At 45.3% G+C, this 16,610-nt stretch overlaps 1 protein-coding gene across 1 annotated transcript in view; it reads right to left on the reverse strand.

The window, feature by feature from the left end:
* The window catches only part of LOC134665484 (helicase domino), a gene marked incomplete at its 3' end in the record, with an annotated part of 39,232 nt that overhangs the window by 18,942 nt on the left and 3,680 nt on the right, over nucleotides 1–16,610 (reverse strand). Inside the window, exons 2-10 of the mRNA XM_063522459.1 lie at nucleotides 9,784–9,983; nucleotides 8,050–8,239; nucleotides 7,661–7,855; nucleotides 7,220–7,360; nucleotides 5,377–5,598; nucleotides 4,491–5,297; nucleotides 1,893–2,089; nucleotides 1,614–1,803; nucleotides 1,167–1,303 (exon numbers count right to left, since the gene is read on the reverse strand). Coding sequence (XP_063378529.1) covers nucleotides 1,167–1,303; nucleotides 1,614–1,803; nucleotides 1,893–2,089; nucleotides 4,491–5,297; nucleotides 5,377–5,598; nucleotides 7,220–7,360; nucleotides 7,661–7,855; nucleotides 8,050–8,239; nucleotides 9,784–9,983 — 2,279 coding nt within the window. The remainder of the gene's footprint in view (nucleotides 1–1,166; nucleotides 1,304–1,613; nucleotides 1,804–1,892; nucleotides 2,090–4,490; nucleotides 5,298–5,376; nucleotides 5,599–7,219; nucleotides 7,361–7,660; nucleotides 7,856–8,049; nucleotides 8,240–9,783; nucleotides 9,984–16,610) is intronic.

Raw genomic sequence — 16,610 nt, forward strand, 5'->3', positions numbered from 1 at the left:
TATATTTACCAGATTCAGTCACTCGTGGTGGTAATGGCTCATTCTTATAATAAATATTTTTGATTATAGCACTAAAGACGCCTTAAATGAGAAAAATAATAATTTAATAATTAATATTCATATTTAGTACAAAACTAACCAGTTTATTACAAACTCACTATGAAAATCAGTACCCGTCATGTCAACAAATAATTTCACAACATTGTTTAATGGAATGCTACTGAATCCCGTATCCTTTTTCTGTCGCAAGTATTTTAATGTATTTAAAATTATTTGTTTAGCATCGGTGTGAATTTTTTTGGGCATTTTGATTGCAAAATCTATTATTATCCTGAAATATTTACAATCATTTTCGATTTGTTTACATCGGTGACATTCAATGACTTTCAATGTCGGATGTCAAACAAAATAATTGCCATTAAAATAAATTAGTTCCATCGAAAATCCGCAACGTGGCGAGGGCTAAAAAGGAACTTGTTAGGCTTTAATAAATGTTTTATGTAGGTTCCTACCTGAAAATGTAAAAAAAAAAACATTGTTCATATTTATTTAATTACCTAAAAAAATACATTATAGACACATCATGTGTTATACGCGTGTTTTCTTTTTACTTATCACAAGAGATTTATTTCTCGAGTTCTCGAGGCATTGAATATTTTTTTCCCGTCTCGACTTAGGACAAATTTCTCGAGATTTCTCGCCTCGGGAATTCTCGAGCAGAAACCCTACAAGACATCAACCAAATCGTGACGACCTGACTATAGTGACATTTGTCCATAAGTTTGAAACTTACCCGTCAATTCAGATGCTAATTTCGTTGTTTTCTAATGGAAGAAATTTCTCTACCGCACGTTTTTTTTTCAATAAATAACTATATACAATATTTACAACTTTTTTCTCTGTAAAATCTAAAACTTTCGGCATGATTATTGCAGTCTAATAATAATTCACACGAAACTAAACAAAGCAATGTTTACATTGTCAATATTGACAACTATCATAGAGGGTAGATGTTGTCTATTATTAAAATTGTTGCCATTGCTAGAAATAAGTACCAACAAATTTCCGTAACATGGCGCACCCTCAATAGATCCTGGTTCACCTATAATTATCATACATGAAGTAACTGTGGATTTTTTTTTCATAAATGAAGTGGTCTCACTCACTTGGCCCTCGCCATGAAGTCGTCGTAGAGGCAGCGCTGCCGCTTGGCGAGGCGGCACAGCAGCACGTGCTCGTACTTGCGCGGCATCTGCCGCTCCACGTCCGCCTTCAGCCGCCGCAGCAGGAAAGGCCGCAACACCTGCCCAGCACATATCATGATAACAATCGGTATATAATCACTATCGCCGCTGTCGTCTACAACAGATTCATAAAAGTCTATAGATTTCGATCGTGCCGCTCGGAACCGACAGACACGTGGAGGATGTAAAGGCAGCGGATTCGACACACGCGACCGACGGCGCGCCGAGCGACACATGAAGGCCGAACGATTGGTCGACTGGCGTTTACCGCTCGCCGAGCGCCAGTCGCGTGCGTCCAGTCCGCGGTACGTAACTCATACGTAACAGAAACGTCAAATTAGGGCGAGTGGTTATCGGAGGTAGATGTACCTCGTGCAGCCGCCGTACTAAGCCCGCGGTGCCGGCGCCGGCGCCGCCCTCGCCCGCGAGCGCGGCCACCGGCGCGAACCACTCGCGGAACTCGGAGTGCGACGCGAACACGTCGGGCATGAGGAAGTGCATCAGCGACCACAGCTCCAGCAAGCTGTTCTGCAGCGGCGTGCCCGTCAGCAGCAGCCGTCTGAAACATACGCCCGTGTCAACACAAGCCCCGACACAAGTGTACGGATCTCGGTGGCCAACTTGTTGTACTTGTGTGCAAGTGCTCACCTGTCCGTCTGGAAGTTGAGCAGCATCTGCCAGCGCTGGCTCTTGAAGTTCTTGATGTTCTGCGCCTCGTCGAGCACCAGGTACCGCCAGCGCTTGCGGCGGAAGGACTGGTGGTCCTGCACGACCAGCTTGTAGGAGGTGATGCACACGTGGAACGAGTTCGGCTTCGTCCACCCCACGCGCTTCAGCTTGCGCTCCTGCGCAACACATACCACGCACCACGCCATTATAAACAATCATACACATTCTTGCTCACTTCACTAAACATCGATATTTCAATGACCACATACAAAATTACACAGAAAAGATACAAGTTACAAGTCTAGGTAACAACAGGTACTCTTATAGCTAAAAAGGGATCTCTTCCATACAACCTTCGGGTAGCACTGCAGGAAAGTTAAGTATTTACTTAGAACTTAAAAGGAGATTTATTTATATTGAAAGTAATTGTTTTGTTTGGAAGGCCTTTATACCAGGAGAAGAATGGAGGGTAGCTCCCGTGTTCAAAATTCAAGAAATTACTTTATTTTATTGATTTATTTAAGAAACAGTCTTTCATAGTTATATATAACACTGGAACTTTTCTTAAAACTAGACTTTTTTTATTATCCTTTATTCAATTAATAGGGCCTTAGGTTAGGGTTTTACAATGTGAGTATAAAAGTAAAATATAAAAACACTTACAAAACATTACAAAAAATATATAAACACATTATAAAAAACCTAACCTAGGGTGCCGCCGGCAGCGGGGCAGGGCCCAAGCTGCCGGTGATCAGGGCCGCAGAGTGAGGAACCGACGTACTATACGCGCCGTGTCCATAATTACCGCCTTATGCATCTGACCCTTGATCCAACCACCCAGCGAGAGTATCTCTAGGTGTTGGTCGAGACTCTTCGCTATGAGACCGTTCACTGGCACAACTATAGGAACAATGATCGTCGAGTCAACATCCCACATGGCGGTTATCTCGTGAGCTAAGTCTAGGTACTTGCTGGACTTTTCCTTTTCGGCCTTCACGAGATTCTCATCATGGGGGATGGTGACGTCGACGAGCACGGCCCGGCGCTACGATCGATCTATCAGCACGATGTCAAGCTTACTAGCTACAATAGTCCTGTCAGTGATGATAGATCGATCCCAATAGAGCGTGGCACGACCATTTTCGAGAACTGGCGCAGGTGAGTACTTGTAGTACCTACGGCACTTCGCAGTCCACAAGGCCGTATAGAAGGGCAAGCTGCTGGTGAATAATTCTGGCTACGAGGTTATGTCTGTGCAAGTACTCGCCGTTAGCAAGATGAGAACAACCGCAGATAATATGCCTGAGTGACTCTCCGGGACGGCGACATGCCCCACAAATGTCGACCGTACCGTCCTTCAGGATATATCTCCGGTAGTTATTCGTCATGATAACTTCGACCGCAATTGCACAGGCAAAACCCTCGATTTCTCCGAAGAGGTTCCCGAATCGTAGCCAGTTCACCGACGCGGGCAGGTCTACATCGGGTCCCATGAGGGCCTTGTAGAACCGCCCGTGTAGCTGCTTATCCTTCCATACCGCCTTGCGGCCCTCGGTGCTTAGTACTACAGGTTTGCGCCAGTTCTCGTTTGCCAAGGAGAGCGGCGTGAGACCCCTGTCTGCTGCCACCGCATCACGATGCATCACGATTTGGTATTTGGTGCAAATAATTTGAGGTTATCCATGTACAGAAGGTGAGAAATAACTTAACCCTCTCTCCGAAGCCGGCAACCTAGTCCCAAATCCTTCAGCAGGGTGCTGACGGGATTTAGAGCTAGGCAGAACCACAGGGGACTCAGACTGTCGCCCTGAAAGGTTCCTCGCTCAATCCTTATAAAATCTTGCGGGCCAGGGCGGTCATCCCCGCCTCCTGGTTGACGAAGGACTGTGGTCCTCATACACGCGCTTAGAAAGGCTCTCAAAGCTGCATCAACTTTATACAGCTCTAAGACCCTCCCCAGCCATGAACGAGGCACCGAATCATAGGCCTTCTTGTAGTCAATCCAAGCGGCTGAGAGGTCCCCCTTGTTCCGCCGGATTTGTTGGCAGATGGTCATGTCAATTATTTTATTATTATTATTATAGCCTCTTTATTTCCATAACTCTTACTAGAAACTAGACTTACAGTTTCCTTAGTGAAAATATTTTAACATCATGTTTATTAAGTAGTTTCTCCATAGTAAAACAGACTATAGTTCGTTTTTTTTAGCATTAGAAATAAGGTAAACAATCTTGATGCGTCTTTTAATTGAAAAACACATTTTAAAAATAAGTTACGGCAAATATGTAACATTTATGTATCTAATACGATCATTTATATGCTTCTGCTTTCATAAGTAATAATTTTTTGATTTTTAAAATTCGTTTTTCAATTAAAAGGCATGTCAAGATCGCTTACCAACTTGCAAGTTCTTTCTAATGCTAAAAAAAACGAACTATAGACATAGTACTTTAGCCACTAGTTATGACATAAATGGGCACATCGGTAGCCAATTTGGTAGTGATTTCTTGAGAGCATTCTAGAAGCAGACATTACATACCTATTTAAGTACAGACACGGTACCTCTAAGATGATTACCTTGATGGTCCCATAGTAGGTGAGGATCTTGAAGGCGGGACACCACTTCTTGAACTCCATCTCCCAGTTGAGCACGACGGAGGTGGGCGCCACGACGAGGTGCGGGCCCCAGTCCTGGCGCTCCAGCGCGAGGTGCGCGAGCAGCGCGATGGTCTGGATGGTCTTGCCCAGCCCCATCTCGTCCGCCAGGATGCCGTTGAGCGCGCGCGCGTGCATGGTGGCCAGCCAGTGCAGCCCCACGTGCTGGTACTCGCGCAGCGGGTGCTTCAGCAGGCGCGGCACGGGCGTGGCCACGGCCGTGGACTGCAGCGTGGTGCCGGTGGGCTGCAGCGTGGCGGCGAGCGAGGCGGCCGCCTCCACGCGCCGCTCCGAGCCCGCGCCCGGGTCGTCCACCAGCGTGGCCAGCTTCTCGGACCCGCCGCTCGCCGACGACGACGCCGACGAGGAGGCGTCGCTCTCGTCCGAGTGCTCGCTCTCGCTCTCCTCGCGCTCGCTCTCCACGTGCTCGGGCGGCGGCGGCGGCGGCGCGGCCGCGTACCGCCGCCTCAGCTCCTCTATGTCGAGATCGGCCTCCTCCTGTAGCTCGTCGATCTCCTGCTTATGGTCGGTGCGCTCGCGGCGCTCCTGCTCGGCGATGGTGTCCTCGTCGTCGGCGGAGTCGGCGTCGCCGCTGTAGTCGGAGGAGCCGGGGGAGGGCGGGGGGGAGGGCGCGGCGGGGGTGTAGCCGGGGGGGAGCAGGTCGGGCAGCGCGAGCCTCGACTCGCGCCGCAGCGCCTCGATCTCGTCGCGGTGGTGCGACGCGTCATGCTAAACAACAAACGAGCGAGTGAGTATATGACATGTGTACGATAGAGAGCCTAATGGTCGTCACGCAAAGAAGGCATACCTGCGCCTCCTGTTCGGCCTGCGCGATGGTCTCCTCGTCGTCGGAGTCCGGTCCCCGGGGTGTGAACTCGTCGTCGGAGGGCGGCGTGTCAGGCTGCGGCTGCAGGCTGGCGGCCAGCTGCCTGGAGTACTGCTCCGTGCGGTCCACGATGATGGACAGCTGCTCGTCCAGCGCCTCCTTGCGCGCGCGCTCCACGCGCCGCGACCGCTTCCACTCTACCAACTGAACAACATACAACCGGTTATACCTGTCCCACTCTGAACCGATTCACTAAGGCAGGGGTCGGCAAACTTTTGGAAGGAAGAGCCAACTGCAGTAGAAATCACCAGTCTAAGGAAGTTTAAAGAGAGAGAGAATTTCGATGAAAGAACTTCCAGTTCGAAACTTTCACTTTGTAAGTACAGATTTCAAATTCATTGTTGGTTGGGGTCGGGTGACTGTTCACCCGACCCCACAGCCCGACCCCAACCAACAATTCACATTCTAGTGTAGTAAACGAAGCAAGTTGTTGTATGGAGACCCAAGCATTAATTTCTCAGTCGATGAAATTTTGCTTGGTTATTGTATAGTATGAGCCGAAACTAACATATAAATATCCAAAAAAAAAACCACTCCTAAGTTAGGTATTTATACGTAAAAATACAAATCTGTTTATATATTGAACCGAGTAATTCCTCCGTCCAAAATTATTTTACCAAATAAGTTATTTGTATCAGTATGTGATACTAGAAAAAAATCTAAAACTTTTGTCAAACATGAGAATATTTTTTTTACGATAATTCCTTTTTTGGCGCTCATTTTCATCGGAAAATTGCTCTGCTATTTTTTCCTTCATATATGATCTTAGAATATAATTTGGCGTAGTGGGTAAGAAAATCCAAAAAAAAATGCATACCCAAGTTTATGTATTTTAGAACTATAAAAAACTGAGAGTGGAAAATTTCTCAGCCTGATTTATTTTTAAATATATACTAAGTAGTCACGTATATACTTAAATCCAAAATATCCAAAAGAACTGTCATCCCTTGTACACCCCGCTCCCTATACACTGCTCCCGATATGTTTAGTTTTGAATACGCTCGTTATTTTTTTGGATGTTTTTATAGTTGAATGGAAAGAAAACTGTGAACTTAATTCAATAAATAAAATAGATAGAGAAATTTTCCACAGCGAGTAAAAAGGCAATTTCTGAAAAAAAAGTATAGTTGCATGGTAATTTTTTTAGATTTTCAATTTGTATGTATAAATCGGCAATAAAATGGCATTCGAGTGAAAAAATTAGACTGAGCAATTTTCCGGTCCAAGCCACGCCATTAAATTATATTTTGTTAATATTGGTATTTCTGCGGGGATTTTTTTTTTTGATATTTCATATATTGTTGCAATACGTTACACGAACAGAACGAGGAGAAGAAAGTTTAAACGGAGCAATTTTCCGTAAAAAGATATTAACGATTTAAGACTTTAGGTATTTACTTAAATACTATTATTATTATTCTTTGGAAATTTATACAATACTTTTTATTTAATGATACTTTATCATACTGTAAAGCTTTTTCTGGCTGAGGAATTACTGCGGGGTCCACTACCTTTATTAACTACACTATTCATTGTTCACAGAAAATCTAGAATGTAATTGTAAAGTCATGATAAATTCCAACCCTTCAGGCGGCATTAATAAGTTTAGACCTACTGGAATTGTAGCTTTCTGTCAAATAACAATTGACAAAAGGTCCATCACTGTGGGAAATTGCAACGTGAAGGAAGAGGTAATGAATAATGATTGTGAGGGCTCCATGTCTCTCACATATGATACCTATGTGTGTGTACACGCCAAGCTTACCTTTTCCACATTGAGCCAGAAGGTCCTGATCTCCTTGGCCGCGAAGGCGGCGATCCTCTTGAGCTGCAGCTCCTGCGCCTTCTCCGCCTTCTGCGCCGCGGCCGCCTTGTCTTGGAAATATTTCTGTACGGCTCGGGCACACTGTCAAGTATAAATATCATTGCGTTCATTGAGCATTTCTTATGTTATATCATACAAAATTCAACAGTACATCACATCTTCATTCCATATATTTTTCTCGAAAGAATGCGTGAGGCATTTTATTCAAAGTTGTACACTCGGAATAGAGGGCATCCAGTAGCCAGGCGTCAGAACGAGATTGTAGCCACTGCGGGCAAAGAATAGCAAACTGTAACGCGTCGCTTTTACATACAAAACGCCGCGCTCACGCCCCGCCCGGGAAACGCGCCTGTGTGACGGAACCTTTAGGAAAACAAGTACCTTTTTGGCGGCCTGTTTCTTCCACTTGCGCTCGTGCGCGAAGTCCTGCGCGAGCCAGGCCATCTCCTCGAGCAGGTAGTCCCAGTGCGTCTTGGGCCGCGGCGGCTCGCACACGCGTGGCAGCCGCCGCTCCGCCCACAGCCCGGCGCGGGCCAGCTCGGCCACGCGCGCGGCAACGTACGCTTCCTGTCGGGCCTGTACAACAACACATATATTCACTAAAACATTCAATCGTTAAGGTGCCGCGGCTTCGGCCAGCAAAGCGACTCACATGGTATGGTATCCAGCGCAAATTGACACCGGTCGGTTCAATCCAATCAGGTTTATAGTCTCGCGCCTGACGGCCAATGGAATGGGTTTGGGGAGAAAGGGAGTAGGTGTCGGCCCACCTTCTCCACCATCTCGGTGGGCGGCGGCGGGTCGGGCGCGGGCGGCTCGGGCGGCGGCACGGGCGGCGGGCGGCGCGCCTCCAGGAAGGCCGCGAGCTGCGGCGCGGGCGGCCGCTTGCGCCACGCCGCGTAGTCCATCATGTTGCCGCCGGCCTGCAGGAAGTACAGCTCGCTGAGCTGCTCCGTGTACCTGCACAGTGCACACGCGTCACTGTTACCGACACCCGCCTATTAACTGGAGATGCATAAGGAAAATAATCTTTCACAAAATGCGTTCTTTAAGAGTCCGCAGCGAGCTCAGTTCTCCATACAAACGTAGTTACGCTCTCATTTTAAAACGACTAGCTAGATTGCTCTGAAACTTAGTACTTACTAATCTTACTATAGGGTATTTGACTGTATTTAAAACAAATAATTGTACACCATGCAAGAAATAAAGCACTAGAAGATTAATCGAGATTAGCCATCCCAAGCTGCCCAGGACCGAGCCAAATGGAAGAATAAGATTCGAGCCCTACACCCCGCGAGGGGATAACAGGATGAAAAGAAGAAAAAAGTTTATGATAAATGTTGATAACATTTATCACTCAAATAGCTATAGATATGGATAGACGGCTTTTTTTTTTTTTTTATGCATGGGTTTACTCATGGCCACAGACTAGCCGAGGCGTAGACGTGGCCTACGATGGAGCGAGCTCGCCCAGAAGGTGCCTGTTCACTCTTGATTTGAAGGTTGCCGGGTTATAAGAGCACGGAAATATAGACGCCGGCAAGGAATTCCATTCCTTGGCAGTGCGCATAAGGAAAGTAGAAGCAAAGCGCTTAGTGCGAATTGGCGGAATATCTACCAAGTAAGGATGGAAACCGGCCGTGCGTCTAAAAGTCCGATGGTAGAATGGGGACGGTGGAATGAGCTCGTGTAGCTCTTGGGCACACTCCCCGAAGTGCAACCTGTAGAATACCGACAGGCTGGCGACTTTCCGCCGATGGGCCAAAGTCTGAAGCTTAGCCGTTAGCTTCTTGTCGCCAATCATCCTCCTGGCTCTGCGCTCCACTGAGTCCAAAGCGGCGAGTTGAGCCATCCCACAGGTGGCTGCAATACTCCATACACGACCGGACTTGAGCTTTGTAAAGTGTTAGAAGCTGTCCAGGTGTGAAGTATCGCTTCACCTTATTTAGGACGCCCAGCTTTCTGGCCGCAGTTTGTGCTTTAGACTCAATGAAGCTGCCGAAGCCGAGGACTGAACTCAGCTCCATGCCGAGGAGTTCCAGGCTGTCGGTAATAGGTACAGATGCACCCCGGAAAGAAGGAGTCAGGTCGAATGGACTCCGTTTAGCTCCGTCGTTAATGTGGAGCAGGAAAAGGGTTGCGGAGAGAACAGACCCCTGAGGAACACCGGCGTCAATGGCCATGAGGTCCGAAGAGCAGCCATCAATAACTACTCTGATCGGATCTAACTACGCGGCTACAAGTTTTAAGATAAATTTTCTCAGTAACTCCTCTAACCCGTGTTGTTATAGGATAATAAAAATTGGACAGAAACAAGGTACAAGTGCAGCACACCTTATGAAGACAAGGCACCTGATGAAGTGACGACCGTGCCATAGCCGTAAGCACGCATTTCCTCACATTTCTTGTCATGATTACAGGGCATTTTCTAGTTGCGGCTATTGTGCTCTGCTGAGCCTAGTACTGCAGCCAATGTGTGGAGAGGAATGGTGGAGGAACATTACCGGTCACGCAGCGTCTTGAGCCGCAGCAGCTTGTACTCGAGCACGCGCTTGCGCAACGAGGGCGCTTCATCGAGCTTGGTGCGCTTGCGCGGCGGCTCGTCGGGCGCGCGCTCCGGCGGCGCGGCGGCGCCGTTGAGCGCCTCCGCGCCGCCGCCGCCGCCCCCGCCGGCCGGCAACACGCCCACCACGCGCTCCACCCCCTGCAACAAAACGTGAAACATAGTATTCAACAGTGTACAGTTTGTGCCTCAACTTGCTCTGCTTGTAAGTGGCGCTGGTGGCCTAGCGGTAAGAGCGTGCGACATTCAATCCGGAGGTCGCGGGTTCAAACCCCGGCTCGTACCAATTTCGGAACTTATGTACGAAATATCATTTGATATTTGCCAGTAGCTTTTCGGTGAAGGAAAACATCGTGAGAAAACCGGACTAATCCCAATAAGGCCTAGTTTACACTCTGGGTTGAAAGGTGGTAGTCGCTTTCGTAAAAACTAGTGCCTACGCCAATAGGCCTGATAACAAATTTTGAAATCCCTTTTATTATTGTCACTACACTTGTATTGGTGCCGAAAAACACAATATTTCAGCTATACTACTAAGATTTTACATAAATAATTGCATTTTATTATAGCTACATAGTTTAAAACTCACGCGAAAACGCTTCACACGTCATTTGTGACGTCACCAATTAGTTGGTGGTAGGGTGATAGACATTGTTTACATACTTACAGTTATGAATTTCCCTTGAATCCGAATGATATTCATCACCATATATTACGATTAGGGATGATAAATACATTACAAAAATTTATCACAATAACTCATTTTACACAAAAAAACTCTCACACGGTTGCAATGTAAGATGAATTATTTAGATACATGTAAATTTTGAGTGAAAATCATTTTTTCTAGTTACGACAGCCAACATGGCAATGATAGGCCATTCAGCCAAATAATTAAAAAAGTTTGTTGGTGAAATATCGTATTATTTAGGATTTTATTTAGATAATAACAAATAGATATCTACTTTATATAATATTTTTTGTACGTAATAAATGTTTAGTGGCGAAATAACATTTTTTTTGCACCTTCGAACTCTTTGGTGAGGATGTACGGATTTCGGTCAATGAGGTTGTCCATGTTGCTCTAAGAAATGGATTATGGATTGATGACGTCACTGCAGTAATAATGGCCGATTGGAGAATTTTGCACTTTTATTTGGCTGCTATTTAACTGATCACCAGATTTAATAAAATTTAATACCAAAAAAATCTACTTTACCACCCTAAAATAATGAATGATCACCAAAATTATAACACCATTTTAATGTGAAATGATTACCAATTTTATTACATTTTACTATCCTATTAAAGGAAATGACACCAAATTAATCATTATTAACCCAAAAATTGTAAATAATTACCAAATTTCAAACCCCAATTTAATGTCAATTGATAACCAAATTTTTACATCGTGCTATCCTATTAAATAAAATGACACCAAAATAATCATTGTAAACCCAAAAATAGTAAATGACCACCAAAATTAGAACTCCATTTTAATGTAAAATTATAACCAAATTTTTAAATCTTGCTATCCTATTAAAGCAAAGCAAAATTTTCTAGTAGCATTTCGTTTCTGTATGGGTTGCAGTTCAAACCTAACCTAACCCACTTTTCTAGTAACATTTCGTTTCTGTAAGGTTCGCAGTTCAAACCTAACCTAACCCACTTTTCTAGTAGCATTTCTTATCTGGAAGGGTCGCAGTTCAAACCTAACCTAACCCACTTTTCTAGTAGAATTTCGTTTCTGTATGGGTCACAGTTCAAACCTAACCTAACCCACTTTTCTAGTAACATTTCGTTTCTGTAAGGTTCGCAGTTCAAACCTAACCTAACCCACTTTTCTAGTAGCATTTCTTTTCTGTAAGGGTCGCAGTTCAAACCTAACCTAACCCACTTTTCTAGTAGCAATTCGTTTCTGTAAGGGTCGCAGTGTTAACCTAGCCCACTTAACTGATAGCAGTACAAACCTAACCTAACATACTTTTCTAGTAGCATTTCAGTATGCCTACCTAAGTTATGCGGTGCGAGGTACGGGGGTTGAGCGGGAGGGGCTAGTAATTTTGGCATCATTTTACTTTATTTGGTAATATGTATAAATTTTTTGGTATCACAGTAGTTTATTTAGGTGAAAATATCGCATTTATTTGGTCTTCAAGATTTGGTGATCATTAATGATTTTTGGTAATCATTCAATATATTTGGTATTCGAATACAATTTGAAGTGCAGTCGTAATTAAAATGGTGGTACATTTGTAATTTTAGGCCTTATTTTTTTGGTGTTCAGTAATTTTTTTTGGTAAGCATGATTTTTTTATTTAGGGTACCAAAGTATTTTTTGGTGGTCATTATATTTGTAGCCCTTTTATTTTAATGACTATATTAATAATATTCTTTTCACCACACCAGCTTGGAAAGGCTAACTTTGCACTTCAAAAACTAATAGCAAAGTTGCATTTTATTCACATGTGAGGCAAAGTAATCAAATGCAAATTTTGAGTTGTATTCTTATGTTTGCTGGTAAAATTGACTTTTAAATGATGATTTTGGATAATAATTATTTAATAACATTCATTTCGATTTGATTTGGTTTGATTTTGTTTGATATTTTACATTTAATATTTGATTAGGGTTGGTATGGTAAAAAATTTTGTGTTTCACTCGGGGGCAAATTTTGTTTAACCCTCGTGCTTTGAAACCCTCGCAACGCTCAAGATTCCATTTTTCGAACCACTCGCTACGCTCGTGGTTCAATTTTGGGATCTTTCGCTTGCTCGGGTATCAATATTAGCACGAGCGGTTAAACAACAACTTTGCACCCTTGTAAAACAAATAACTATTTCTCAAACATGCACTGAAATATTGATGTTATGTTCCTTATAATAGGCTGCGAAGTATGGCGTTTCAGGTGCGGCTAGGACATAAGGTCGTTAATGGAATTTCATACAAATCTTACAGGCCTAGGCCGGCAAAGTCCTCTTTTTAGGGTTCCGTACCCAAAGGGTAAAACGGGACCCTATTACTAAGACTTCGCTGTCCGTCCGTCTGTCCGTGTGTCCGTCACCAGGCTGTATCTCACGAACCGTGATAGCTAGACAGTTGAAATTTTCACAGGTGATGTATTTCTGTTGCCGCTATAACAACAAATTTTATACTAAAAACAGTATAAAATAAAGATTTAAGTGGGGCTCCCATACAGCAAACGTGATTTTTGACCAAAGTTAAGGCTTGGCCACACACAGAGCGCGACGCAGCGCCGCGTCCGCGCCGCGTGATGCCGACGCGATGCCTGGTCAAACAGGGCGCGCGCCGATCGCGCCGGCCTCACGCTCTCAACACGCCCTCAAGGCGCGCGTGAACGCGGCGCGGCCGCGCGGGAACGCGGCGCACCGCTCGCTGCCTAAAGCCTCCTCCACACTCGTGCGCGAATCGCGGCGCGAAGCCGCGAACGCAAGTGTGGCGCCGATTTTCGCAGACAGCGAAATCGACTCCACACTCGCGTTCGCGGCTTCGCCCGCGATTCACGCGCATAGTCTGGAGGGGGCTTAACGTCCGATCCTACTGATGTGACCTTGCGGGACGCGGCGGGCCGCCGCGTTCGCTCGGCGCAGCGCTGCGCACGCGCCGCGCGGACGCAAGGGGCCGCGCGGCGCGGGGCGCGACAGAAGCGGGGCGTGATACCGGCGGGACGCAGTCTGTTTGACGTCGGTAACCTGTTAGCATGTGCCGCGGTCGCGCGGCGTGGACGCGGCGCGGACGCGGCGCTGCGTCGCGCTCTGTGTGTGGCCAAGCCTTTAAGCAACGTCGTCAGTACTTGGATAGGTGACCGTTTTCTTTTTGCATTTTTTTCCGTTTTTTTTTTGCTTTATGGTACGGAACCCTTCGTGCGCGAGTCCAACTCGCACTTGCCCGGTTTTTTTTTATTTTCATTTCACAGATATTTGTGACACACCATCGTGGCATTCAGCCATTAAAGTGGTAACACACTGTCGCACCCATGGGTGAGAGCGAGAAAGAGATATCTGTTTCGCATTCTCGCTGTCACTTATGGGTGCGACGCTCCAGGGTCGCGGTGCGATGCGATGGTGTTTTACCACTTAAAAAAAAATTAAGCCAGTATTTGGTTTATGGTACAATTTCTTTTTAGGGTTCCGTACCTTAAAAGGAAAAAACGGAACCCTTATAGGATCACTCGTGCGTCTGTCTGTCTGTCCGTCTGTCACAGCCTATTTTCTCCGAAACTATTTATTTATTATTTATTATTTAAACTTTATTGCACAGTAAAAAATATACAGTGACAAAAGGCGGACTTAATGCTACACGGCATTCTCTACCAGTCAACCTTTAGGCCAAACAGAGAAGCATAGTTGGTGCGGGGTATGTAAAAACACTAAAACTTGATGCTTAAAATTAATAGGTACAAATATAAATGTAATACGAAGATAAAATAAATATATATACAACAACGATATATACGTATATGTATAGTCTGAATCAGGCGATCTGAGCTAGTTTACTCAAAGAGTCTCAAGAATACAATACCATTGAGTGGTAAACCACAAATTAGGATAATCACCTCGTAGTAAAAGCAGATTATAACCGCCTTGAAACGTTAGTATAGATTAACGACTCTATTTCTTTAACCAATAAACTACAAAATACACTAACTAAATAATGGCTAACCCAACTTTTTTTGCATTTAACAACCATCGACACCTGTCGTGGCTAAGGTGCATGTGACTTTCCGAAAGATTGAATATGATATTATCTTTTTAGACCATTTTAACCCCATTCAACAAGAAATAAGGTTTAAAATTCAATATACATGCAATGTACTTCTAACTTATTTTGTAAGTAAATTGGTTGGCGCCTACGAGAACAAAAGCGGATAATAGGATTGTAATAGAACAATGCCATTGTTAGTACAGGTAAGTGAACAAGATCAGTTCAAAAAATTTTAACAATATACAATAATGATATATAATATATATATATATATATATATATATATATATATATATATATATATACATATATATTCAATTTCAATTTCAAACCCTTTAATTTCGAGCATACAGTTAATAATAATATTTAGTACAGTTTTCGTTATTTGTTCATGTGTTTGCAGCAACCGTCGGCTCGACGTGTCCTTTTGACACAAAGGCCTCCTCCAATGCCTTCCATGCCTCTCTGTTATACATATATATACCTGCTCCTAATTTACTATGATTTAATTATGAGACTTTTCAAAAAGATACTTGCGCAGCTTGCGCTTGAACGTTAAAGGCTTGGCCACATACAGAGCGCGACGCAGCGCCGCGTCCGCGCCGCGTCCACGCCGCGCGACCGCGGCACATGCTAACAGGTTACCGACGTCAAACAGACTGCGTCCCGCCGGTATCACGCCCCGCTTCTGTCGCGCCCCGCGCCGCGCGGCCCCTTGCGTCCGCGCGGCGCGTGCGCAGCGCTGCGCCGAGCGAACGCGGCGGCCCGCCGCGTCGCGCAAGGTCACATCAGTAGGATCGGACGTTAGGCAGCGAGCGGTGCGCCGCGTTCCCGCGCGGCCGCGCCGCGTTCACGCGCGCCTTGAGGGCGTGTTGAGAGCGTGAGGCCGGCGCGATCGGCGCGCGCCCTGTTTGACCAGGCTTCGCGTCGGCATCACGCGGCGCGGACGCGGCGCTGCGTCGCGCTCTGTGTGTGGCCAAGCCTTAACTTAGTATCGGCTTGTCGTATGCTGAGAGGCAAATCATTCCAGGGACGGATGGCTTGCACGGTGAATGATTTGGACATAGCACTAGAACGGTGATGCGGGACAGCTAAAACAAGTTTACGAGCAGTGCGAAGTTCGCATCCGGGTCGGGCAGTTACAAATTTAAATTCAGATCTCAAGTAATCTGGCGCCACTGGGTCAAATAGAATGGAGAACAGGGTGCATACACTTTTGAGACTTCTGCGCTCACGAATACGAAGCCAGTTGAGTTTATGGCGAAAGGCGGATACGTGGTCATATTTCCGGAGGCCATAAATGAACCGAATACAGTTGTTCTGTAGTCGGTCGAGCTTGTCCAGTAATTCTTGCGTCACATTAGTGCAGCACACATCACAATAATCAATGACAGGTAACACCAGTGCTTGAATAAGGAGAGTTTTGGTAGAAATCGGTAGAAAATGTTTAAACCTATATAGCGAGCGCAAGGTATACGTAACTCTTCGACACACATCGGACACTTGGGGTTCCCAGGTCAGGCCACAGTCAAACAGCAATCCTAAGTTTTTAACTTTGGTGGAAAAAGGGATGACAATATTTTCGAAGAGAATCGGTGCAACATACGTGAAGTCCTTATTTAATACCAGACGCGGATTCCCGATAATGATAGCCTGACACTTGGAGGGATTCACAGCAATTCCGAAGTCTTTGGACCAAGATGAGATGCGATTGAGGTCATCATTCAATCTCGAGATAGCCTCATCCACGTCCTCAAGCCTCGATTGGGTGTAAAGTTGTAGGTCATCAGCATATAAATGGTAGGAGCACTTAATTTTGGTTGTAATCAAGTTAATAAAAACGAAAAAAAGGAACGGAAAACTACATTGTCATCCGATTTATACATGCATGCAAAATTTCATCTTAATCGGAAACCGGGAAGTGGATCAAATTTAACTTGCAAGATTTGATTACAGACCGACAAACAGACGGACAAAGGTCAGGTGAAACTAAATAAAAGCTTGTAAAAATAGGAACCCTTATGGATTCGTCATGTCTGTCTC

Source organism: Cydia fagiglandana, chromosome 6, assembly GCF_963556715.1.
Source record: "Cydia fagiglandana chromosome 6, ilCydFagi1.1, whole genome shotgun sequence".
Taxonomy (NCBI): Eukaryota; Metazoa; Arthropoda; class Insecta; order Lepidoptera; family Tortricidae; genus Cydia; species Cydia fagiglandana.